The 11854-nt window shown below is 45.7% G+C and overlaps 1 protein-coding gene across 1 annotated transcript; it reads right to left on the bottom strand.

Moving 5' to 3' along the window:
• Positions 1-5627: 5627 nt before the first annotated feature.
• Positions 5628-8657, bottom strand: LOC136388549 (secretoglobin family 1D member 2-like). Its single transcript, XM_066360370.1, has 3 exons — positions 8586-8657; positions 6808-6995; positions 5628-5690 (listed from the first exon to the last, which is right to left on the bottom strand). Exons 1-3 carry the CDS (start codon positions 8638-8640, stop codon positions 5661-5663), a joined length of 273 nt encoding a protein of 90 aa, XP_066216467.1. The 5' UTR covers positions 8641-8657; the 3' UTR covers positions 5628-5660.
• Between the last annotated feature and the right edge of the window lie 3197 nt (positions 8658-11854).

Below are 11854 nucleotides of genomic sequence, written 5' to 3' on the forward strand. Positions count from 1 at the left end.
CAACTACCATATGTGCCTTAACCAGGCAAGCCGAGGGTTTTGAACCGGCGACCTCAGTGTTCCAGGTCGATGCTTGATCCACTGCACCACCACAGGTCAGGCCTGGGCTTATATTCTTAATCTTCCTTTAAATAGACTTATTAATTGGAAAGACACCCCTTTTTCTGTATCTGTTAATGATTCTGTTTGGCTTCCAGGACCATTTGATGTCCATGGACCCTTAAGGCCTGAAGAAGAGGGACGGGTTATATCAAATGATACTGTGAGCTCAGATAGACTACCAATTTGTATAGGTGCTGGAGATCATTGCTTAAAGATGAAATCACAGGATTGGTTATCTACTATACAAAGTGGGTCACATCACCTTATTCTATATATACTACCAGGGTGGACCTTTCAGAATGAGTCATCTATGGCACCACTGATAGTGCTCCCAGTCTTCCTAATTGTCAGCAAAGGCATGCTAATAGTATAGATAATTAGATAATGTGGAAAAGATGTAAAGGAGAAATTGGAAGAGTACTTCTTAATACTTCCTATGGAAGCCTCATTGATTGGGCCTCAGTTGGCTATGCTTGGACCAAATATTCTTTATATACGTTAACCTGGAAAAGAGGGAATAACATCATATTTACCAATATCACTGGAGAGTCTATTGTATGGCATGGTGGAAGAATGTCTCCCCCGGCTCCTCACTTTATAGGAAGACCTATACATACAGATTTATGTAAAATTGAAATAGATTTACATCATATGAGTACATGGAAAAGTTTATACATTTGTCAATTAGGAAACTATTTGTTGACATTTACATGCAATGAATTCCATAATATACAGGCTTGTATATGTCTACCTTATATGTTCATGATTGGTCCTGTGTTCCAGAATGAATCAATTAATCTCATTACTTGTATAAATTGTTCTTTTTATACATGTCCCAATTCTTTTATTAATTAAAATCAATCTGTTGATTCTGTGTACAATGGTACCTTGAGATACGAACAGACCAACATACGAATTCTTTAAGATATGAGCTGCGACTCGGTCCGTATTTTTGTTCAAGATCCGAGTGAAATTCTGAGATACGAGTCATGATTCGGGAAGCTGCCGCTAGTTGGTGTGTTGGCACATGGGTCCAGTATTGGCAGTTTGATATACGAGTTGACTGACTTACGAGCTCGGTTACAGAACAAATAAAATTTGTATCTTAGGGTACCACTGTATATAATTAAAGCTAGAACAGTAGTCTGGGTGCCTGTTCAGATGCATAGACAATGACAAAACTTGCCTGAAATGTATTTAATAAATGAGGTTCTAAAAAAGATATTACACAGAATAAAACATTTTATAGGTATGTTACTCACTGCTATGATTGGAGTTATAGCTATCACAGCCACTGTGGCAGCAGCAGCAGTTGCTCTTCATCAATCTATACAAAACACAGAGTTTGTGCAAAACTGGCATGAACACTGAAAAATTATGGAATAGCCAAATATAGATTAATAATCATATTGAGAGTCAAAGAGCAGATTTACAACAGGCATTAGTACTATTAGGAACTCAATTGGTAAGCTTACAACATCAAATAAAACTTAAATGTGATTGGAACATTACTACCTTTTGTGTAACCCCGCATCCATATAATGAGACTAATTTTCCTTACAATAAAGTTAGAAGACATTTGCTTAATCAAGGTAATATATCTATAGAAATACAATTGTAACAAGGTGTATATGACACTTTCAGAGAAAAACTGAAACTGCTTTCTAGAGCACCTTTATTAAGTAGTATGGCTGATGGATTATCTGAACGAAATCCTGTTAAACATTTACAGTTATTAGAAGCTTCTACAATACAATAAGTGCATTAATTGTCATTACTGTTTTATGTTTTGTATTTGCTTAGTCTGGAGAAATAGCAGAAGCAACTTGTGTCATTCTGAAGAATTAGTATCCTTGTACACCATAATGTTGCAGAATGAATTAAACAAAAAGGGGGGAGACGTTGGAGGAAAGCCAAAGCACTGACTGACTTTCTGTTCCCATCCTGAGGAAGTGAAGGTTGAGGCCAAGCATTCATGACTGAAAGCAGTCGCACCCAGGGAAGGCCCAAGGATGTGGGTGTTTGGCTCCCCTGGAGCTTTCTGCAAGTCAGGAATCAGACAGCAGATGGTGTGCTGTTATGTCTCAGAAAGAGCAAGAGAAATCTAATCAGTTTTGCAAAACTAAATAATAAAATTGTACACTGTATTCTGCTTATTAGTTTCTTATGCAAGATGTCATATTTCTGCTTAATAAATTGGTTAATTGATATTTTCAAGGTACCTCAATCCTGGAGAGATTGGGGTCCTCCACTTGTAGTATTGTTGCTGCCTCATTCTTTTGTGGCTCCTTTTCATGAAACTCTGAATATTAACAACATTGCTTGAACCAGATGAGCCCATGCTAAAGTCAGCGACCTGGGGGATTTCAAACCTGGGTCCCCTGTGTCCCAGTCCGATGCTCTATCCACTGTGCTATCGCCTGGTCAGGTTCAAAATATTCATTTTAAAGTAATGATTTTGGAGCATTGTTTGAAAAAAAAAGAAAAAGAGAGTAAGACTAAAATACAACTTCCAATGAGAAGTATTATACCCCTCTCCGATCTTATTCACACCACGAAGTCACATGGTGCTGCACCCGCAACAGGGGAGGTGGGGATGGGGACCACACGGTTCTACCCACAGAGGTACTCACGTTGGTCCTGGACTGGGGCCTGAGCATCATTTGATTTTTAAATCTTCCCAGTTGATGCTGAGAAGACACAGAGCCAGGCTGGAGGCCAGTGGTGGGACATCCTTCATCCCATGTCTGACGGTGGTAACAGTCTATCCCCTTCCTGAAGATCTGTCAGGACAAAGTGAGACAGAACCTGTAACCTTCTGGGACAATGGCTGCCCATTTGGGTCTCCATGGTTGTAAACTCTTAAGCATTTTAGCAACATTAACAATAATTGATAATATTTGTCCTTTATAGTGTTATTTTATTCCAGATATTCTCCAAACAGCTATGTTATAGAATTCTTACATCACATAAGAATAAGTGACAACAGACAGATGAGAGTGCCTGCCTGTGTGCATGTCTGTGTGTGTGCCTCCTTGTGTGTGTCTGCATGTCTCCTAGTGCATGGTTCCCGGTGTGTCTTATAACATGTATGTGAGTGTGTGTTGTTTAGTGTACACAGTGTGACTCTGTATGAAGGTTTATTTCAGGGTGTGAGAGGCAGAGAAGGCTTCACCAAGCAGGGGACAGGACACAGACCTTGCTGACAAGGCTGTCAGCTGTCCTGTGCTGGGACAACATAGAGGGAAAGGGACCACAATGAGCCCACGTCACAGCAGTGCTGTGACCCAACGTCATGGTGAGTGAATGACATGTAGACAGGATGGCTGAGCACAGCGTCTGGGTGAGCAGGGACATGGGGACGAAGAGGAGCCTGGGACGGGGTCAGACCAGGCCTGTGTGCCCCGGTGGTGGGGGGTGTTGTCCTCCTGGTGTTATTCCAGGCTGCGTTTCTCAGGCTGTGGCAAGAGCCCCGTGACCCTGTGTCCGCTGAGCACAGGGTGTGGATGAACACAGAAGGCGTTCCAGAAAACAGAGACTAGTTTATGTGGACATGTTCCCCCTGTGATCACATTTATTCTAAAGGCTTTGGACACAACTGGTAATTGTAGGTACCACTTATTTCCTATTTTGCCAACTACAGTTTTTTAAAAAATTTTTATTGATTTTAAATTATTGTGTTGACATAGATTCACGTGTCCTGCCATATATATCTCCCCCCACCCCCATGTTCCCCTTGATACCCCCCAGCCCCCTCCTCCCAATGCCTTCTTCTCTTCCCTCCAGGATTTGCTGTCTTGCTCTCTATAACACTGTGTTATGTATTTATAATTTTGCTAATCTCTTTCCCTTCTCTGATCCCATCCTCTCATCCCCCTTCCCTTTGACTGCTTTCCCTCTAGTCCCTTTGATCCCACTTATGCCTCTATTCCTTCCTTACTTCACATTGTTCATTAGTTTCCTCAAATGAGTGAGGTCATATGATATCTTTCTTTCTCTGCCTGTCTTATTTCACTTAGCATAATAATCTCCAGGTCCATCCATGTTATCGCAAAAGGTAAGATTTCCTTTTTTTTTCACAGCCATGTAGTATTCCGTTGCCAACCACAGTTTTTATAGCTATGTCCTTTATAATTGGAGAAAGGGTGCAGGTCTAATAATAAGGCCACTTACTTGAAACATTTATAAACACATGATCTCTAGTAGTTCAAAGTCATAAAAGATGTTCAAGGGAGGCTTGGCCGTGGAGAAGGAAGGACTTAGTGGACTCTTAAGGTTGGCATACAAAGTAGCTGAAGTAGGATCATAATGGCACCAAACAAATCCACACCAAAACCTGAATGTCTCATGTCTCCCCCATTTCAACCAGGTCTTTGCAGATGTGATCAAGTCAGAGATGTTGAGTTAGGAAGAGGATTCTCGGGAACTCTAAATGCCATTCTATATATTGTACATGAAGGAGACCTGGAAATATTCATACACAGAGAAAAAAATATGGCAAGGACCCTTATGGAGCAGAGATTGGAGGGGTGTGGATACCAGACGAGAACAGTCATCAGCCCTCAGCTGTAGGCACCAGAGAGAGATGTTCCCCTCGATGTTCCAGAGCCAGCATGTCCTCCTGGCACTGTGATTTCAGCAAAAGTTACAGATTTTAGACTCTTGACCTCCGCACCTGGAGAAAAGAACTGAACTAAAGCCACCAAGTGTGTGGCTGTGTCACAGCAGCCACTGGAAACCAACTGTGATCTGTGATGTATCCATCATCTGAGTCAGCTGCCTCATTGGATGGGGGCCCATTAGCCTGGATGGGCTCATGGAAGAGGAGGAGGTGGGGAGACACTGTGCTCATCTGACGTGTTCCCCCTGCAGTAAGTGTGGATGGTGTGCATGGAGCTGTCCATATGGGGATGGACCCCGTGTCCGGGGATATAGGGAGACCCTGAGGAAGGAAGCGGTAGCCGGGGTGGAGGTGAGCAATGCGCATGTGCAGAGTGCAGGGAGGAAGCGAAGGTTGAACCCTGCGGATTCACTACAAGTGGAGAAGTGGACAGAGATCATGTCACACAGGGCCATCCGGGCATTGACCCCAGAGATGGAGTGAGGACCGAGCAGGGTTTGTGCTGACGATGCGGGCGCAGTAGCAGCGATGCTGCTGGTGGGAACCATCTGACCGCCGTCAGGCTGTGGTCTCCGCAGTCTGCGCCCTGGAGCAGGACTTTCTCGTGGCTTTACCTTCAACCGCCCCGCCCTCGGGGCCATGTGACCGGGCAGTCTGTGGGATCATGCAGGGTGGCCCCATGTTCCCGCCTGGACTCCTGCACTCAGGTCGCCATGGTACCTGGACGCTGTTCTCCCTACTTTACTCCTGAAACCACCCACAGGCTGCTTCATGATGAAACCACCCACCTCAAGCCAGAGACTGTTGGATAAAACAAGACAGGCAGCGAAGTGCAGGAAAAAAATTTATTAAAGCAAGACGTTGAAACCTTCACATTGTCCGAGAAAGATCAGGTCATCATTGAACGACAGGGAACTTTCATGGAAGATTGTTAAATCTAACTGTTACATTTCGCCACAACATTGCTCTGAAATAGAAGAAAAAAAGAAACATCAGTCCTAAAGCTCCTGCAGAAGTCATGTTAACACAGACTGTTGTTCACAACCCAGATGTGGAAGAAACTGCAACCAGCAAAGGGAAGTGGAGGCACCAGGCAGGTAGCCGTGCGTGTGGGGAATTCAATAGTCCTGGTCCAGTCTGCACAGACCGTGCGAGTCAGGAGAGAACCATGTCCACACCCCGCAGATAAACCCTGTGTGTCCCCAGAGAAGGGCTCAGGTCTCTAGTGGAGCGAGGAGGAGGCTCAGGAGTTGGGCAGAGGAGCCAGTGTCCTTTCTCTGAGTCCCAGGATGAGGACTCCACTTGTCACTAACAGGGATGCAGGGCTGAGGGACCGGGACAGGACGGGAGGAGACCTGGCCATTCTGCTTGCAGATGTCCCGCCTCGAGGAGTGGACATTCCCCACACGGCACACGGACTTCCCCACACTGAGAATCCAGCTAGTGAGGACATTTGTGTGAAACCTGACTTAATTCCAGGGAGGACGTGCTGAGAGACACCTTTACATCTGTGTGATCTCTCCATGAGGACATGATTGAAGTGTTTCAGCTCCACACGGGGCTGCAGAGGACACAGGGAGGGTCGCGGCCCTCTGGCTGGGAAACGTGGGGTGAGGTACTGGGTGGCCTCGGCTCTGTGAGAGCTGGCAGAGCCCCCAGCAGACGTCCCTCCATCCTGACAGAGGGCGGGACCGGCTCTCTCCCTCTCGCTGTGTCCCCTTCTCCCTCCCAGTCCTCCCGTGAGAGTCCCAGGGACTGTGCCACTGGGTGAGGGGCCCGTCCTGCTGGGGGAACAGTCTCTGTTCCTGCCCCATCACACCCTGTGGGCCTGGCTGTCCTGAGGAGAGAACCTGGTGCCCAGGGAGGTGACCTGAGAAGGATGAACATGCCCAGCGCTGTGTGCAGCCTAAGTCCAGCTCAGCAGGTGTCACGTTATCATGGACCCGGTGTGCACGGGCCACTTGATCAGAGGTGAGCAGAGGGGCAGCTGCCTTCTCACCCTGTGTCCCCAGAGCAGCACCCTGACCTCCCTCCTGGCTGTGCAGCTGAACTGCAACCTCTATGCCAACAGAGAAAGAAATTACCCAAAATTTTTGGTATTTCTCTCTGCCTTCAAGGGTCAAATTATCTACGCATCCTTTAAATTGCATAGCTGCGAAGACTGCTTCGGGAGGTGCGTTGTATTTCTGAAGGCTGGTATGGAAGTTGCTGGCTGATTTCAGAATGTACTTATTGATGTCAGCAACAAGGGCTGGACACACTTGTGGAAGAGCTAGAGTGGAAGCAAAAGAAATACAATTAATGTGAGGAAAAACACTTTTTCACTTGACTTTCTGACGTTCTAATGAAAAAGAACCTCGGGAGAATTGTGGTCACATCTCATAACTGTGTCAAGGACAATGCAAAATTCTAGAAGTCGTGACTTTCTTGGGATCCCAAGGCAAGCCGCAGAGCTCGGTCTGGAAATCCAGGTTGGCTGATCTCTATTCAGGCTTATACTTTGTAAAGTACACCCGCCACTTTCTGAGACTCTCCTGCATTGCTAAAATTCACAGTCCCCAGATTTCAAAAATTAAAGCTTCCCTGTCAATAAACGGACACCTTTTTTACTGTTGATATGGGGGGAAAGGAGATTTGAGTAATCAATCTTCAATAATGAATGGCAGAGTCAGAGCTTACTAGAGGTCAGAGAAAGGGGATTAAATCTGGACAGGAGTGAGGAAAGTATTAAATATTGTAAAATGAGACTAAATTAAATTATAGGATTAAGTCATTGGATGAAGATCGCTGAAAAGCTGAAAAAAAAAAGACTCTCCGAGTTACACACATCTGGAATTATGCACATGTCATGATGGCTCTTGTGTCCTGCACTGATGTACAGAATTCCTTAGAGAAGGTGGGAGGTGGGAACTGGGGCTTACTACCGACCCCACTGGGATTGTGCTGAGACCCGAAGTAACCACGTTCTCTGGTCTAGATTCTTCACCCTTCCCCCAAGTCTTTGCAACCACCTGCAGCCCAGAATGTGCCCTACCAGGCTCTGATCTGACCGGATCAGACAGTAGCTATGCGGAGATGGTGAGAGGGTCAGATCAGAGGCCACAGGGCAAAACAGGAGGAGGTTCAGAAAGGCAGATGAAAGAGAATGACTCAAAAGGACTTAAGTCCGTGTCGAGGGGTGAAGACACACCAAAGTATTCTGCGACAAATGCCTAGAACAAACCCAGAAAAGCAGTAGTTGCTGACCTAACAATGTCACTGGGTCTCCAAGTCCTGGCCGGACGCCTAGAGAACGAGCAGCACGTGTTGACTGGCTGAGGGCTGCCGGTTCTCAGAGCCCACGGGAAATTGATCATTCGGAGATTCAGACAACACCAGCTCTTCCTGAACTGAGAACTCTGCTAAAGCCCTTCCAGCCTGCACATCGTATGAGTCTGAATCCGGGAGTTCACAAGCTGTGGACTCAAATGGCACCTGCTGGGAAGCAGAATGTCTGATGGGATCTGGAGCTGGCCTTTGACACATGTCATCTCAGCACTGTCAGAGCCATTCTGGGTGACAACTGTGAAAAGCAAGGACAAGAGGTGACTTGGAGAGGTTAAGCATTTGTTCAGGGACACAGCATTGGAGTGAGCCTTCCAGTGGAGAACTCTGAAAATAAGCCTGCAATGATGTTTGAGAAAATTCCAGAACATCGGAAATTGATACAATGAGCCCTGGCTGTTGGGCGCTAGTCCCTAAGTGGTGGGAAAAATTTGGATTGTGATCTGTTCACCACCTCCTTCCTTCCCTAATAAGTCACCTAGTTGAGAGAAGGTTACTTACCTGGGCTGATGGTACTCACATTGGACATGATACTCACCCTCAGAGCAGCCAAAGGCCAGACTGACCAACAGGACAGCCAGAGACAGCTTCATGGTGGACTTTGCTTTGAGTCCAGCTCTAGCAGCACTGAGAAATTAGGAGCTGGACTCAGCAGCCTGGGAGCCTGGGATTATTTGTACCCAGTGAGCCTCTCCGGTCCTGCCCACAAAGGATGTGACACATCACCAGGACTGGCTTTTAGCCCTAACTTTCTCAATGAGGAATAATAACATGCTTATGTGTCACAGTACCAAGGGACTTGGTCAAAGATAGACATTGCTGGCACCCTGACATCTCCATTGTAGCAACACCGAGGCTGGGGTTAGAAATGTATACTCAGTGATTGACAGGAGGCCCCTGGGATTTGGCTCCTTAATTCCAGTCCATGTCTGGTTTGCTGATCTCTGTCAGCCTGGTGCCGGGCACAGAGATGAGGGTCAGCAAGTACACCTGGGTGTGCAGGACTGTGAATTAACAAACTACTCAGGTGGGTTAGGGAGCATCTTTAGTGTGAGATGATGCCTGCTGTGCCAGGGCTCCTTTGGCAGCGGAGGGAGAAAGGTCAGTGCGCTGGGGACAATTGAAAAGAAATCAGAGGTGTTTGGTTTCCGAGAGAAAACAGTGAAAGAGGAAGACTACCTTCCAACTCCTAGTTTCTTATTTAATCTTACTTATTGAAAACTATTAGGCGACATTTCAAATCAAATCAAACAAATTTCCTACTCTAATTTACTGTTTTAAAAAATATCAAGTGGGGAGATGACGTCAGAGTAATGGCGGGGTAGGAAGCGATACCGATTAATCTCCCCCAAAACTCAACAAGATCTTCAACCAGAAACAGAAAAACCTATACTTGGAGCTTCCAGATGCTTCGCAATACACCCAAAGGTATGATTGAGTGAAAAATTGGCTAAATATATAACCAAACCCCGAAGGAAATAGGGAGTAAGAAATGCTCCGCCTTCCTCACTAACCTAAACAGGGCGGCTTTCTCTGGTAACTGTGAATATAGAAACTGAGGCGGGCAAAGGGGGTGAATACATCCAGGCCGCGACACAAACGGCTGAACCAGGCTGTGGCACGGAGATCCAAGCCAAGGAAAATCTGATCCTGTGGCAACCCGGGCAATACAAGCTAACACTCGCGCCAAACCCAAACAAAGAAAGACAAGCGGCGCGGACATTTTACCCGGTCTCCTGGTTGGTGCGCAGTTAGTGGGCGAGAGATTTCTTCCTAAGCCCCGGAAGTGGGTGCCCGTGTTGCCCCATGGAGAGGCAGGGTCAGAGGCCTTTCTGTGGGCCAAGGGCAGAGTCTCTGGGCAGCCCCAGCGCCCTGGGAAAGCCACGCACGGGAGGGAGTGAGAACTAATTCCAACGGTGGAGATTTTCCGTACTGGAGGGTGTTTCACTCAGAGGGAAACAGGGCCGGCCTCATATCCTGGTTTGCGCGCGCAGATAAGGAGTGAGCGATTCCTCCGAGTGCCTCGGCAGTGCGCACCCGTGTCATCGCACAGAGGGGCAGAGTCAGGGGCCTTTGTGTGGGCCAAAGCGGAATCTCGGGCCGCCCCAGCGCCTTGCAAAAGCCGCGCACGGGGACGGAGCGAGACTCAATTCCAACACTGCAACTTTTCCCTGCGGTTGGGGGTTTCACTCAGAGCGTGAGACTGCTGGCCGGATATCCTGGTCTGCGCACGCAGCCAGTGAGTGAGAGTTTCCTCCAAGCGCCCCGGAAGTGGGCGCCCGCTTGTGTTACCGGACAGAGTGGCAGAGCCAGAGGTCTTTGAATGGCTGGAAAGCCCGCCTGATTATGCTAGCAGCTCTGACTGACTGAGCCTTACCCAGAGCCCTGTGCTGAGTGGAAATAGAGTGGGGAGTTGCCAGCTCTTTGAGCCTCTTACTATCCAGGCAGAGGCAGCAGCAACCCCATAGCTGGATTATCAGGCTACTAATTGAGGAAGGAAAGACTAGGAGAAAGGCTCCAGGAACACGGACTCTCTCACTGTCGGAGCCTATAAATGCTAATAGCCTCGACTGTCAACGAGACTAAAGCACAATACATGACATTGCCATAGAGACTTATCAACTGCAAACCTCCACCTGAGCGTGGCAAAGGGGCAAAACCCGGGGTACAGAGTCACCGACCAGGAAGAGGGAGAGAAAAGAAAAAGCAAGAAGATAACCTCTCAAAATCAAGAATAATCTGCAGACTTTATAACCTATCCCATTTTATTATATTTGTTCGTTTGTTTCTCTTATCTTCATTCTTGATACTTTTTTTTTCCTCCTCCAATTTGGCCGATTAACTCTCTACCGGTCTTACTCTCTCCTCTCCTTGAACTACACTACCCATAAGTGTTACATCTCCCATTATCTTTTCTCTTCTCTTCCTTTCTCTCTATGAGGGTTGCACTCCAAAACCCTTAACTCTCTCTCTCTCTCTCCTTTCTTTTTTCTTCTTTTAGTGGTTCCTTCTTTTTTTTTCTCTCTCTCTCTTTCTTTTCTCCCTCTATATTAGTTTCTTCCTTTCTCCTTTACATCTCCTCTCATTCAAACCTCAATAACAAACAAATTATCTTATCTGGGACTCAAACTTATGTTTGTGGCATTTTGGGGGGTTTTTACTTCACCTTTTTAACTCACTAGCAGTGCTCCCATCCCTGGCTCTCCATATTATCTAGTTCTTGTTCCACTAAATACAATAGTAATTTTTTAATTTGTCCCCCCATTTTTCCGTTTTCCTCTTAATCCTCTCATCATAACTCTTAGACAACCAACACCTAAAAGCAAATCATTTTATTCTTGACCCAAATTTTTTCCTTATTTGCTTTTTGTGGATCCATACGCTCCTTTTTTTTTTCTTTTTTCTTTTTTTTTTTTTTTTTTTTTGCCCCTTTATTACTTTTCCCCAATTCAGGCCCTCCATCACAGGTATTGTTTGTTATAATTCACAGTCCACCACAAGATTTTATCAAGAAAGAGGGGAGAGGAGAGGAGAGGAAAAAAGGAGGGGGGAAATAATTTCCTTTTTTTTTTTTTTTTAATTTTTATTTTATTTTATTTTTCTTTATTTCATTATTAATTTTTTTTAAAAAAACAACTCTTTTCAATTTTTTTTATTATTTTTTAAACTTTTTATTCTTTATTAAATCTCATTAATACTATCAACAAAACCACCCTCAGATGCCATTAAGGAAGAGAAAATCGAATATCATGGATACAAAAGAAAGAGAGGTAACACAGCTAGATGAGGAAAAATCTATGGAGAAAA

The sequence above is a fragment of the Saccopteryx leptura genome, chromosome 1 (genome assembly GCF_036850995.1).
Source record: "Saccopteryx leptura isolate mSacLep1 chromosome 1, mSacLep1_pri_phased_curated, whole genome shotgun sequence".
In the NCBI taxonomy this organism is placed as follows: Eukaryota; Metazoa; Chordata; class Mammalia; order Chiroptera; family Emballonuridae; genus Saccopteryx; species Saccopteryx leptura.

Coding starts and splice junctions, on each gene's coding strand:
- LOC136388549 (XM_066360370.1), bottom strand. CDS start 8,640: ATGAAGCTGTCTCTGGCTGTCCTGTTGGTCAGTCTGGCCTTTGGCTGC. Junction 6,996..8,585: donor GGCCTTTGGCTGCTCTGAGG/GTGAGTATCATG, acceptor CTTCCACTCTAG/CTCTTCCACAAGTGTGTCCA. Junction 5,691..6,807: donor AGAAATACCAAAAATTTTGG/GTAATTTCTTTC, acceptor CTTCTATTTCAG/AGCAATGTTGTGGCGAAATG.